The sequence below is a fragment of the Rhinoraja longicauda genome, chromosome 38, assembly GCF_053455715.1.
Source record: "Rhinoraja longicauda isolate Sanriku21f chromosome 38, sRhiLon1.1, whole genome shotgun sequence".
NCBI lineage: Eukaryota > Metazoa > Chordata > Chondrichthyes > Rajiformes > Arhynchobatidae > Rhinoraja > Rhinoraja longicauda.
Window position 1 is genome coordinate 12,951,873 of NC_135990.1, and position 13,442 is coordinate 12,965,314.

General features: G+C 47.1%; 1 protein-coding gene across 1 annotated transcript in view; it reads right to left on the bottom strand.

Annotated features, from left to right (window-relative positions):
* Positions 1–13,442, bottom strand: part of ptpn9a (protein tyrosine phosphatase non-receptor type 9a) — a 97,861-nt gene that overhangs the window by 73,346 nt on the left and 11,073 nt on the right. Inside the window, exon 2 of the mRNA XM_078429804.1 lies at positions 11,922–12,011. Within this exon, the coding sequence (XP_078285930.1) occupies positions 11,922–12,011 (90 nt within the window). The remainder of the gene's footprint in view (positions 1–11,921; positions 12,012–13,442) is intronic.

The window sequence follows — 13,442 nt, forward strand, 5'->3', positions numbered from 1 at the left end:
GGTCACCAAAGAGGTAGATGTTAGTTCAGCACTGCTCTCTGGTTGTGGTGGGATGATTCAGTTGCCTGGTAACATCTGGGAAGAGACTGTCCCTGAATCTGGAGGTGTGCGTTTTCACACTTCTGTACCTTTTGCCCGATGGGAGAGGGGAGAAGAGGGAGTGGCCAGGATGGGACTCGTCCGTGATGATACTGCTGGCCTTGCCGAGGCAGCGTGAGGTGTAAATGTAGTCAACGGAAGGGAGGTTGGTTTGTGTGATGGTCTGGCCGTAAGCACAAAGAAGGACACAAGGTGGTGGAGTAACTGCTCAGCCATTCTGCTGAATTACTCCAGCACTTTGTGTCCTTTATAAACCAGCATCTGCAGTTCCTTGTTTCATCTGGCACAGCGGTCGAGTTGCTACCTCACAGCGCCAGAGACCCGGGTTCCATCCTGACTATGGGTGCTGTCTGTCCGGAGTTTTCACATTCTCACTGTGGTCTGGAAAATGGTAGGTGGCTCTAGATGAGGCGGGGAGGGGGGGTTAATAGATAGATGGATGGAGTAAGGGATAAAGGCTAAAGAATAGACAATAGACAATAGGTGCAGGAGGAGGCCATTCGGCCCTTCAAGCCAGCACCGCCATTCAATGTGATTATGGCTGATCATTCTCAATCAGTACCCCGTTCCTGCCTTCTCCCCATACCCTCTGACTCCGCTATCCTAAGAGCTCTATCTAGATCTCTCTTGAATACATTCAGAGAATTGGCCTCCACTGCCTTCTGAGGCAGTGAATTCCACAGATTTACAACTCTCTGACTGAAAAAGTTTTTCCTCATCTCAGTTCTAAATGGCCTACCCCTTATTCTTAAACTGTGGCCCCTTGTTCTGGACTCCCCCAACATTGGGAACATGTTTCCTGCCTCTCACGTGTCCAACCCCTTAATAATCGTATATGTTTCGATAAGCTCCCCTCTCATCCTTCTATATTCCAGTGTATACAAGCCTAATTGCTCCAGCCTTTCAACATACGACAGTCCCGCCATTCCGGGAATTAACCTAGTAAACCTACGCTGCACGCCCTCAATAGCAAGAATATCCTTCCTCAAATTTGGAGACCAAAACGGCACACAGTACTCCAGGTGCGGTCTCACTAGGGCCCTGCACAACTGCAGAAGGACCTCTTTGCTCCTATACTCAACTCCTCTTGTTATGAAGGTCAACATTCCATTGGCTTTCTTCACTGCCTGCTGTACCTGCATGCTTCCTTTCAGTAACATAGATAGTTTTCATCAAGATTAGCAACACTATGTGTGTCGGAGCGGCACGGTGGCGCAGCGGTAGAGTTGCTGCCTTACAGCACCAGAGGCCCAGGGTGCAATCCTGACTACAGGTGCGGTCTGCACGTAGTTTGCACGTTCTCCCAGTGACCGAGTGGGTTTTCTCCGGGTGCTCCGGTTTCATCCCACACTCCAAAGACGTGCAGATTTGTAGGTCAATTGGCTTTGGTAAAAATTGTAAATTGTCTCCAGTGCGTGGGACAGCAAGTAGTGTGTGGGTCAGCAAGGACTCGCGAGGCCAAAGCGCTGCTTCAGTGCTGTATCTCTAAAGCCATAAACGAGCACAATCAAGCCATCCACAAGAACGACAGGGCGGTCACGGTGGCGCAGCGGTAGAGTTGCTGCCTTACAGCGCTTGCAGCACCGGAGACTCGGGTTCAATCCCGACTACGGGCGCCGTCTGTACAGAGTTTGTACGTTCTCCCCGTGACCTGCGTGGGTTTTCTCCGAGATCTTCGGTTTCCTCCCACACTCCAAAGACGTACAGGTTTGTGGGTTAATTGGCTGGGCAAATGTAAAAATTGTCCCTAGTGTGTGTAGGATAGTGTTAATGTGCGGGGATCGCTGGGCGGCGCGGACCCGGTGGGCCGAAGGGCCTGTTTCCGCGCTGTATCTCTAAACTAAACTAAACTAAACCAGCCAGGTAATGCATAGCGAAAAATATCATAGTCCAGGATATAGTGTTCCAGCGTAATGGCGTTAAATCTAGAGAAAATGCAGATAAAAATGTGGGGAAGAACTACCATCGTCCTCATCTGATACAGAACCTAATGAAACCATGCCCACCCATCCAAACTATAAATGCTCCAACAAATATTTCCAGTCGTCATAAATTGACCACAGTACAAGAGACACATGGTAAGAATAAGACAAAAGTAAGATAATGGAGGAGAGGGGTCAAAACATGAGACAACAAGGTCGAGGGAGGAAAGAGTGAGATTGAAAATTGCCTTTCAAACTTACAATTGTAAAATTATTTCCAGTTTGGCTGGCAAAGGATACAAAAAATTATCTGAATATGATCTGACTATACTGGCTATTTATTTGTTAAATATAGACACAAGGAACTGCAGTTGCTGGAATCTTGCATAGGAGACAAAGTGCTGGAGTAACTCAGCAGGTCAGGCAGTGTCTCGAGAGGACATGGACTGGCCCCATTTCGGGTTGGAACCCGTCTTCAGAATGTGATGCTGCCTGACCCGCTGAGTTACTCCAGCACTATGTGTTGTTAAATGTTTGCTTGTTTTTTTTTTTATACAATCAGATATTTCCATTATTTTGCAATGGTTTCAGTTCTCCATATCTGTGGGCGGCTCGGTGGCGCAGCGGTAGATTTGCTGCCTCACAGCGTTTGAGGCCCGGGTTCGATCCCGACTACGGGTGCTGTCCGTACGGGGTTTGTACGTTCTCCCCGTGACTGCGTGGGTTTTTCTCCGAGGTCTTCGGTGGACTCCCACACTCCAAAGACGTACAGGTTTGTAGGTTAATTGGCTTGGTATAAATGTAAAATTGTCCCTAGTGAGTGTAGGATAGTGCTAATGTGCGGGGATCGCTGGTCGGTGCGGGTTCGGTGGGCCAAAGGGCCTGTTTCCACTCTGTATCTTTAAAAACTAAATAAAACCCCAAACAAAAACATTTCTGGATGCAATCAGGAGTTAGGCTGTCTCAGTGTGTTTCACAGAGAAAGAGCCTGTAACAAGAGTTATGAAAGGAAGGGTCTCGACCCGAAACGTCACCCATTCCTTCTCTCCAGAGATGCTGCCTGACCCGCTGAGTTACTCCGGCATTTTGTGATACCTTTGATTTTAACCAGCATCTGCAGTTTTTTTCCTGCATACTAAATTCTCCAAGGTGAGTTTTGGTGCTCAAGTTCTTATTTTCAACAACTTTGAATTTAGATTATACTAGACAAAGTGGACCCAAACCTCTCCTGCATTGGTGCACCACCCTGTCCTCCCCCCCTCCCCTCTCTCCTCAACCCCCTCTCCCCTCTCCCTTCTCCCCCACTCCCCCCTTCCTCCTCCCCTCCCTCCTCCCCTCCCCCTCCCCTCCTTTTAAACTTTAAAATGTGAATAACTTTAAAAATATAAGACCGATTTCAATAAAACTACTTGCATTATCACTAAAGTGACAATGGTGAGTAAGGTGGGCCTAAAAATGTCATGCTATCGTGTACCGTTTTGGCTGAAGTTCAGTCACAAACAAGATAACAAACGAGAGGTTTAGTATATAGATTTGGGAATGAAGGTTTTGACGATCATTTGTTATAATGAACGTACTGTTCTGAAAATCGCATTGCCTATTTCTAACATGTGGGCCTCGGGGAAGAGAGAGAAGAGGGAGAATGGGGCTAGGAGGGAGAGATAGATCAGCCATGATTGAACGGCGGAGTAAACTTGATGGGCCGAATGGCCTAATTCTGCTCCTATCACTTATGACTGTAAGTCTACTCTTAATCTTGCTATCTGCAATTCCTTGTTTCACCATTTTCGTTTATATTCTTTCCTGTGAGTTCCTATTTCATAAACCTTTCACTGCAGGGTCCTGTCATGGGAAATGGTTGGTGCACAAAATATATTTTAAATTATTACAATGTTATCTCTGCTCCCTGCTCCTTCTCTTAAGTTAGCTCCTAACATTTCATGACAAAATAGTAAGTGGCAATAATTTGTTATATCGAGCTCTTAAGGATAGCAGAGTCAGGGGGTATGGGGAGAAGGCAGGAACGGGGTACTGATTGAGAATGATCAGCCATGATCACATTGAATGGTGGTGCTGGCTCGAAGGGCCGAATGGCCTACTCCTGCACCTAATGTCTATTGTTATTCAAGAAGGGACTGCAATAATTAAGGAAGAAATTGGAGATGGTGTTTTACGCCGAAGACAGAAACAAAATGTTGGAGTAACTCCGGCAGTGAAGGCAGTAGAAGCCAGATCACTGGATGGATTTAAGAGCGAGTTAAATAGAGCTTTAGGGGCTAGTGGAATCAAGGGATATGGGGAGAAGGCAGGCATGGGGTATTGATTGGAGCCAGGATCACAATGAATGGCGGTGCTGGCTCGAAGGGCCGAATGGCCTCCTCCTGCACCTATTTTCTATGTTTCTATGTTTCTATGAGACAGGCAGCATCTCTGGAGAGAAGGAATAGGTGACGTTTTGGGTCAAGACCCTCCTTTAGAGCCTTCTTTTCCCTCAATGTATAGGAAGGAGCTGCAGATGCTGGTTTCCACCGAAGATAGACACAAATAGCTGGAAAACTCAGCGGGACAGGCAGCATCTCTGGAGAGAAGGAATGGGCGACGTTTCAGGTCTAGACCCTTCTTCAGACTGATTATAATTTTTTCAAAATTTGGTTTATTATTGTCACGTGTACCGAGGTACAGTGAAAAGCTTTTTTTGCTGTGTGCAGTGGCAAGACTAGACATGATTACAATCAACCTTCCAGAGTGTACAGTTATAGGATGAAGGGAATAAAGTTAATGGAAGATAAAGTCCAGTAAAGTCTGATTTAAATCAACAGCACTTTATTTAACCTCTTACTGGAAATGTTGTTTAGCCTTCAGGGTTTGAAAGGTCAGTTCAGAAGGGATTCAAATTTTCCATTCATTTATCTTTAAGTAGTCTAGATTTTAGGCTGCCAACTCTTTAAAAAGAAAGCACAAGCAACCTTTGCCAAAAATATATAGAAACCTTCGCACAATCTAATTCTGTGCTCAGTATCAGTAAAACATTTCAAATGTTTTAAATTTGACCTAACAGTGGCTCAGCAGTAGAGTTGTTGCCTTACAGCGCCAGAGACCTGGGTCCGATCCTGATCACGGGTTCTGTCTGTACGTAGTTTGTACGTTCTCCCCGTGACCTGCGTGGGTTTCCTCCGGGTGCTTCGGTTTCCTCCCACACTCCAAAGACGAGCGGGTTTGTAATTGACTTTAGTAAAATTTGTTGGTATCACAAAATGCTGGAGTAACTCAGCAGGTCAATAGACAATAGACAATAGGTGCAGGAGGAGGCCATTCGGCCCTTCGAGCCAGCACCGCCATTCAATGTGATCATGGCTGATCATTCTCAATCAGTACCCCGTTCCTGCCTTCTCCCCATACCCCCTGACTCCGCTATCCTTAAGAGCTCTATCCAGCTCTCTCTTGAATGCATTCAGAGAATTGGCCTCCACTGCCTTCTGAGGCAGAGAATTCCACAGATTCACAACTCTCTGACTGAAAAAGTTTTTCCTCATGGTCAGGCAGCATCTTGGAGAGAAGGAATGGGTGACGTTTTGGGTCGAGACCCTTCACCCCCCCCCCCCCCCCCCCCCCCCCCCCTCAGCAAAATTGTGAATTGTCCCGAGTTCATGTTGGATAGTGTTGGTGTGCGGGGATCGCTGGTTGGCACGGACTCGGTGGGCCGAAGGGCCTGTTTTCGCGCTGTATCTCTTGACTAAACTAAACTATTTACTCAAATGAGATTGTTGACCAGATAACTGCAATTCTGTGGAGAATAAATATTGTTGTGGATCAGAAAAAAACTGTAGAGCCTTGTGAATGAAGAACACATTTTCACAAGTTTGAAACACGGGCTCTATCTTACCCAATGCATCTGATGGCAAAGTCTTCAAACGGATGCTAAGATCAGCAGAGAGAGTAGAAAAAGGGAAGACCATTTACTTTGTTTATTAACGTACACTTAAACAGAACGTAAGGCAAACACGAGAAAACACCAATGAAAATAGGAATGAATATTAAGATGTGTGTCCCTCTATGAATGTGACATTTTAGAGCTCAGTCGACTTTCCCAGTGGGATTTATTCATTTTGTGTGCTTAATAATGAGAAGTGAACACACACACCATTTTGGGCAGTCACTGCAAATAATCCATCATTCTAAAATTGATTAAAAGTCAACATAATGCAAGGTCTCCAGAACGGCATGATTCATATTACTAGACTCATGATCAAAGGAAGCTCTGTAGTAGGATCGCAGCCACACGACAGACTGACTGATCGAAAATAACCCAGCCGCAGTTTCTCCCAGCCCTGGTGTGGCTGATGTCTGCTGCTGAACAGTTTCCCCTCCCCCCCCCCCCCCCCCTCCTGCAGACACTGAGGTCACATCACCAGCACTGCGTACCAAAGATACTAGAGGAGCAAGATAGACCACTCGACCCTAAAAACCGTAGTACGTCACGGCGCCATTTTAGTAGGCAGAAACTTGCAGAACCCTTTAAAAAGAAAAATAACAAAAATCTGTGAATTGATAGATGATTTTTTAGATTTTTAGATTTTAGAGATACAGCGCGGAAACAGACCCTTCGGCCCACCGAGTCCGCGCCGCCCAGCGATGCCCGCACATTAACACTATCCTACACCCACTAGGGACAATTTTTACATTTTACCCAGCCAATTAACCTACATAGCTGTACGTCTTTGGAGTGTGGGAGGAAACCGAAGATCTCGGAGAAAACCCACGCAGGTCACGGGGAGAACGTACAAACTCCGTACAGACGGCGCCCGTAGTCGGGATCGAACCTGAGTCTCCGGCGCTGCATTCGCTGTAAGGCAGCAACTCTACCGCTGCGCCACCGTGCCGGCGATGAGATATATTCTGCATTTTAATGGTATCATCACACATACTGTTCCCCAAAACACTGATTACACTGCGAGAGGCAGAGCGGACGGCGGGTTTTGCCTACTAAAATGGCGGGCGTTACGCTCCTTTGCGTACTGCACTTCAGTATAGGCGATTTCGACGGAGTGGTCCATCTTGCTCCTCTAGTATCTTTGCTGCGTATCTCTCCCACCGCTTGGTTCAGATGCAACGCTCACAGGTAGGCGGAGCTCGTATCCATTGAGCGGTTTACGAAGAGGAACGTCCCGATTGGGTTTTACTGGACGCTTTTCTCGACATTACAAAAATAGTTATCATGTTATCGAGAACCAGAGGACATAGGTTCAAGGTTCAAGAACCAGAAGACACAGGTTCAAGGTTCGAGAACCAGAGGACATAGGTTCAAGAACCAGAGGATATAGGTTCAAGGTTCGAGAACGAGAGGATATAGGTTCAAGGTTCAAGAACCAGAGGACATAGGTTCAAGGTTCGAGAACAGATGTAGGTTCAAGGTTCAAGAACCAGAGGACATAGGTTCAAGGTTCGAGAACGAGAGGATATAGGTTCAAGGTTCAAGAACCAGAGGACATAGGTTCAAGGTTCGAGAACAGATGTAGGTTCAAGGTTCAAGAACCAGAGGACATAGGTTCAAGGTTCAAGAACCAGAGGACATAGGTTCAAGGTTCAAGAACCAGAGGACAGAGGTTCAAGGGTCGAGAACCAGAGGACACAGGTTCAAGATTCAAGAACCAGAGGACACAGGTTCAAGAACCAGAGGACACAGGTTCAAGGTTCGAGAACCAGAGGGGACATGTTCAAGGTTCAAGAACCAGAGGATATAGGTTCAAGGTTCAAGAACCAGAGGACATAGGTTCAAGAACCAGAGGATATAGGTTCAAGGTTCGACAACCAGAGGATATAGGTTCAAGGTTCAAGAACCAGAGGACATAGGTTCAAGGTTCGAGAACCAGTGGACGTAGGTTTGGATTGAATGAATTGATGAATGGTCCTTTATTGTCACATGTGACAAGCCACGGTGATATTCTATATTTTGCACACCCAAGGTATGCAAAGAGTCGCCACATGAAGGGCGCCAACACCGTTACAAAGTATTCCACTTTACACAAACCATTTTTAACCCATTTCCATTTGTGGTCCCCCTTAGTTCTCGGCGGTTCCCCCCCCACGCTGGGTCCTCCTTTGTTCTTCCCCTACCCACCCCCCCCCCCCCTCACCAGAGCCAGAGAGAGGACATAGGTTTAAAGTGAGGGGGGAAAGATTTAATAGGAACCTGAGGGACAACTCTTTCACACAGAGAGTGGTAGATATATGGAACGAGCTACCGGGGGGTAATGGAGGCACGTACTATCACAACGTTTAAGAAACATTTAGACAGGTACACTGACAGGATAGGTTTAGAGGGATATGGGGCGATCGCAGGCAGGTGGGACTGGTGTAGACGGAGCATATTGGTGGGCGTGGGCGAGTTGGCCTGAAGGGCCTGTAAACACACTGTATCACTCTGAGCCCCACTCCCACCCCTTCCAAACCTTCGACGGGTCTCTGTCAGTTTGTCAGAACTTTATTTTATCAATCGTGCCCACTGTTGGAGGGACCTGTAAGAGGCGCTATCTCAAAATGGTGGCCAATATCATTACCCACAAGGCCCATTCCACCCTGGTCACCCCCCCCCTTCCATTTTATGCGCATTGACTTATCTAACTTCAAGTAGCCCTTGCTTTCCCTCTCTCTCCATCCCCTTCCCCTCACCAGTTCTCCCACCAGTCTTCCTGTCTGCGACTACATTCTATCTTTGTCCTGCCCACTCCCCTGAGATCAGTCTGAACAAAGGGCCCGACCCGGAACGTCACCCATTCCTTCTCTCCAGAGATGCTGCCTGTCCCGCTGAATTACTCCAGCATTTTGTGTCTCTCTTCGATTTTAACCAGCGTCTGCAGTTCTTACATTTTACATTCTACATTCTCCGTTTATTTCTGCAGTCGATCTACATCCGTTTGTGCACTTTGAACGCTCGATCCCTCACAGCCTGCAACCCCAGCAATCTTCCTGTCATCTGCACACTTACAAACCAACCTCTCTGTATTTACAGTGCCCTCCATAATGTTTGGGACAAAGACCCATCATTTATTTATTTGCCTCTGTACTCCACAATTTGAGATTTTGTAATAGAAAATGCCACATGTGGTGAAAGTGCACATTGTCAGATTTTATTAAAGGGTAGACAATAGACAATAGGTGCAGGAGGAGGCCATTCGGCCCTTCGAGCCAGCACCGCCATTCAATGTGATCATGGCTGATCATTCACAATCAGTACCCCGTTCCTGCCTTCTCCCCATACCCCCTGACTCCGCTATCCTTAAGAGCTCTATCTAGCTCTCTCTTGAATGCATTCAGAGAATTGGCCTCCACTGCCTTCTGAGGCAGAGAATTCCACAGATTCACAACTCTCTGACTGAAAAAGTTTTTCCTCGTCTCAGTTCTAAATGGTTATTTTTATACATTTTGGTTTCACCGTGTAGAAATTACAGCAGTGTTTATATATAGTCCCCCCATTTCAGGGCACCATAATGTTTGGGACCCATGGCTTCACAGGTGTTTGTAATTGCTCAGGTGTGTTTAAATGCTTCCTTAATGCAGGTCTAAGAGAGCTCTCAGCACCTAGTCTTTCCTCCAGTCTTTCCATCACCTTTGGAAACTTTTATTGCTGTTTATCAACATGAGGAATTAAAGTGTTTGGCAATCGGGAGATCAGGTTGGTTCAGGCTGGCTGAGCAAGGGTGTTTAGCGAAACGATCGCCCAGTCTACGTTTGGTCTCGCCAATGGATAAAAGTCTACATCTTGAACAACGGATGAGGTTGGAGGAGGTGCAAGTGACCCTCTAAGCCGACTGTCCCTAATTAACCCATTCCATTCCAAATGGGAGTAAATCCTATCGCATCCCATAGAACCCTCTCCAATAGATTCCCGACTTTGGACATGTTATGAAATGATACAAAAAGAAAAATATCGTGGTTCTGCCAGTTATTCATTACTAGTCTGTGCTTTTAAAGCATTCCAATTCTCAAAGTAAGAGCCATTACATTCAGATGCCAAATCTACACACAACATTCCCAGACATTCAGAAAAATACATGAAAGCTGAGCTGTTTAAAGAAAGCATACAAACATAGGAAAATAGGTGCAGGAGTAGGCCATTTGGCCCTTCGAGCCAGCACCGCCATTCAATATGATCATGGCTGATCATCCAAAATCAGTACCCCGTTCCTGCTTTTCCCCCATATCCCTTGATTCCATTAGCCCAAAGAGCTAAATCTAACTCTCTCTTGGAAAGCACAGAACAGGAAGAGGTTCTTCAGCTCAGGTCCCTCAGCCAGAGGTCCAATGCCAAACTTGACGCCATCTATATACTAAAACTCTTGTTTGTTTGTTTGTTTGTTTGTTCCTGAACTACTGCCAAAACGGTACACCATAGCGCAACAATTTTAGGCCCACCTTACTCACCGTCGTCCCTTTGGTGCTGATGGAAGAAGTTTCATTGAAATCGGTGTTATATTTTTAAAGTTATTCACATTTTAAAGTTTAAATCTATCTCCTAGGGAGGGGGGGGGGGTGGGACGGGATGGAGATGGAGGGAGGGGGGAGGAGGGAGGATAAGGGGGGCTGAGGGGGATGGAGTGGGGGGGGAGGGGAAGGGGAAGGGGAGGGAGGGGGAGGGCAGGAGGGGAAGGGGGAGGGGGCGGGGGGAGGAGAGGGTGCTGCACCAATGCAGCAGAGATTTGGGCCTAACGGGTCCACTTGGTCTAGTAATAAACTACACCCCATTGAACACCGACCAGTACAAAGCAAGAACAAGCCCTTCGGCCCACAATGTGGGTGCCGAACTTAATGCCAAGACCAGCTATTATCTGCCTGCACATAACCCATATCCCTCCATTCCCTGCATATCCATGTCTATCCGAAGGTCTCCTAAATGCCACTGGCATATCTGCCTCAAACACCACCTCCAGTGACACCACACTCTCTGTGTTCATGGAACAACTGACACCATTCCGTTAAGACAAGTTTAGTTTAGTTTAGAGATACAGCGCGGAAACAGGCCCTTCAGCCCACCGAGTCCACACCGGCCAGCGGTCCCCGCACATTAACACAAGCCTACACACACTAGGGACAATTTACACTTGTACCAAGAATACAAACCCGAGCCAATTAACCTACAAACCTGGACGTCTTTGGAGTGTGGGACGAAACCGAAGATCTCGGAGAAAACCCACGCAGGTCACGGGGAGAACGTACAAACTCCGTACAGACGGCACCCGTAGTCGGGATCGAACCCGGGTCTCTGGTGCTGCAAGTGCTGTAAGGCAGCAACTCTACCGATGCGCCACCGTGCACATATGGTCTTATGATGATCTTATGATGAGCGTTTGACAGCACGGGGCCTGTACTCGCTGGAGTTTAGAAGGTTGAGGGTAGGCCTCATTGAAACGCACAGAATAATGAAAGAAATAGATAGAGTGGATGTGGAGAGGATGTTTCCACAGGTGGGAGAGTCTAGGACCAGAGGTCACAGCCTCAGAATTAAGAAAGGAGGTGAGGAGGAACTTCTTTCATCAGAGACGAGTTATTCTGTGGAATTCATTGCCACAGAGGGCAGTGGAGGCCAAGTCAGTAGATATTTTTAAGGCAGAGATAGACAAATTCTTGATTAGATCGGGTGTCAAGGGTAACGGGGAGAAGGCAGGAAAATGGGATTAGGAGGCAGAGATCAGCCATGATTGAATGGCGGAGTGGACTCGATGGGCCGAATGGCCTGATTCTACTACTCTAACATGAACTTGTTAACACGCGGACACGCAGGCCTGCAGTTAAAAACCTGCACTCCCCCAAAATAGGGGCGGCCATTTTATCCCACACAACCATTTACACGATCTCCCAGGCCTGGGAGAAGTCACAGAGATTTGAAGAACTTTTCGATCTTACCAGGATGGTGAACTTGCCGCTCAGCAGCTCGGACCGCAGGGGCTCCTCATGAGGCTGCAACTTTACGATGCCTTCTCTCAACCTTGTGTCCTGAAAGGAATCCAAATATATTTAATTTATTTCATAGGTATTCATCCTCCCTACTCCAGCAAATCAATAGACAGTAGACAAGACAATTGCTGCAGGAGGAGGCCATTCGGCCCTTCGAGCCAGCACCGCCATTCAATGTGATCATGGCTGATCATTCTCAATCAGTACCCCGTTCCTGCCTTCTCCCCATACCCCCTGACTCCGCTATCCTTAAGAGCTCTATCTAGCTCTCTCTTGAATGCATTCAGAGAATTGGCCTCCACTGCCTTCTGAGGCAGAGAATTCCACAGATTCACAAATCTCTGACTGAAAAAGTTTTTCCTCATCTCAGTTCTAAATGGCCTACCCCTTATTCTTAAACTGTGGCCCCTTGTTCTGGACTCCCCCAACATTGGGAACATGTTTCCTGCCTCTAACGTGTCCAACCCCTTAATACTCTTATACGTTTCGATAAGATCTCCTCTCATCCTTCTAAATTCCAGTGTATACAAGCCTAGTCGCTCCAGTCTTTCAACATATGACAGTCCCGCCATTCCGGGAGTTAACCTAGTAAACCTAAGCTGCACGCCCTCAATAGCAAGAATATCCTTCCTCAAATTTGGAGACCAAAACTGCATACAGTACTCCAGGTGCGGTCTCACCAGGGCCCTGTACAACTGCAGAAGGACCTCTTTGCTCCTATACTCAACTCCTCTTGTTATGAAGGCCAACATTCCATTGGCTTTCTTCACTGCCTGCTGTACCTGCATGCTTCCTTTCAGTGACTGATGCACTAGGACACCCAGATCTCGTTGTACGTCCCCTTTTCCTAACTTAAATCAACCTTTAAACAAATGTGTTGAAAAACATATATTTGCAATCTAGTGTATTTTCTCGGATGAAAAGCTTTCTGTTCTGTCACTGCTCTGCTGGTCAAATCAATGTCCCCGTCACATTAACCTTTGGGTTATTGTATCAAAATTATGAATGAGGAAAGAAAACTGCAGATGCTGGTTTAAATCGAAGGTAGACACAAAATGCTGGGGTAACTCAGTGGGTCAATCAGCATCTCTGGAGAGGAATGGGTGACGTTTCGGGTTGAGACCCTTCTTCAGACTGATGTCAGGGGAGGGGGCGGGACAAAGATAGGATGTAGTAGGAGACCGTAAGACTAGTGGGAGGGGGGAGGGGAAAGAGAGGGACAGAAGAACTATCTGAAGTTAGAGAAGTCAATGTTCATACCGCTGGGGTGTAAGGTGCCCAAGCGAAATATGAGGTGCTGTTCCTCCAATTTGCACTGGGCCTCACTATGACACTGGAGGAGGCCCATGACAGAAAGGTCAGACTGGGAGTGGGAGGGGGAGTCAAAGTGCTGAGCCACCGGGAGATCAGGTTGGTTAAGGCGGACTGAGCGCATGTGTTGAGCGAAACGATCGCCGAGCCTGTGCTTGG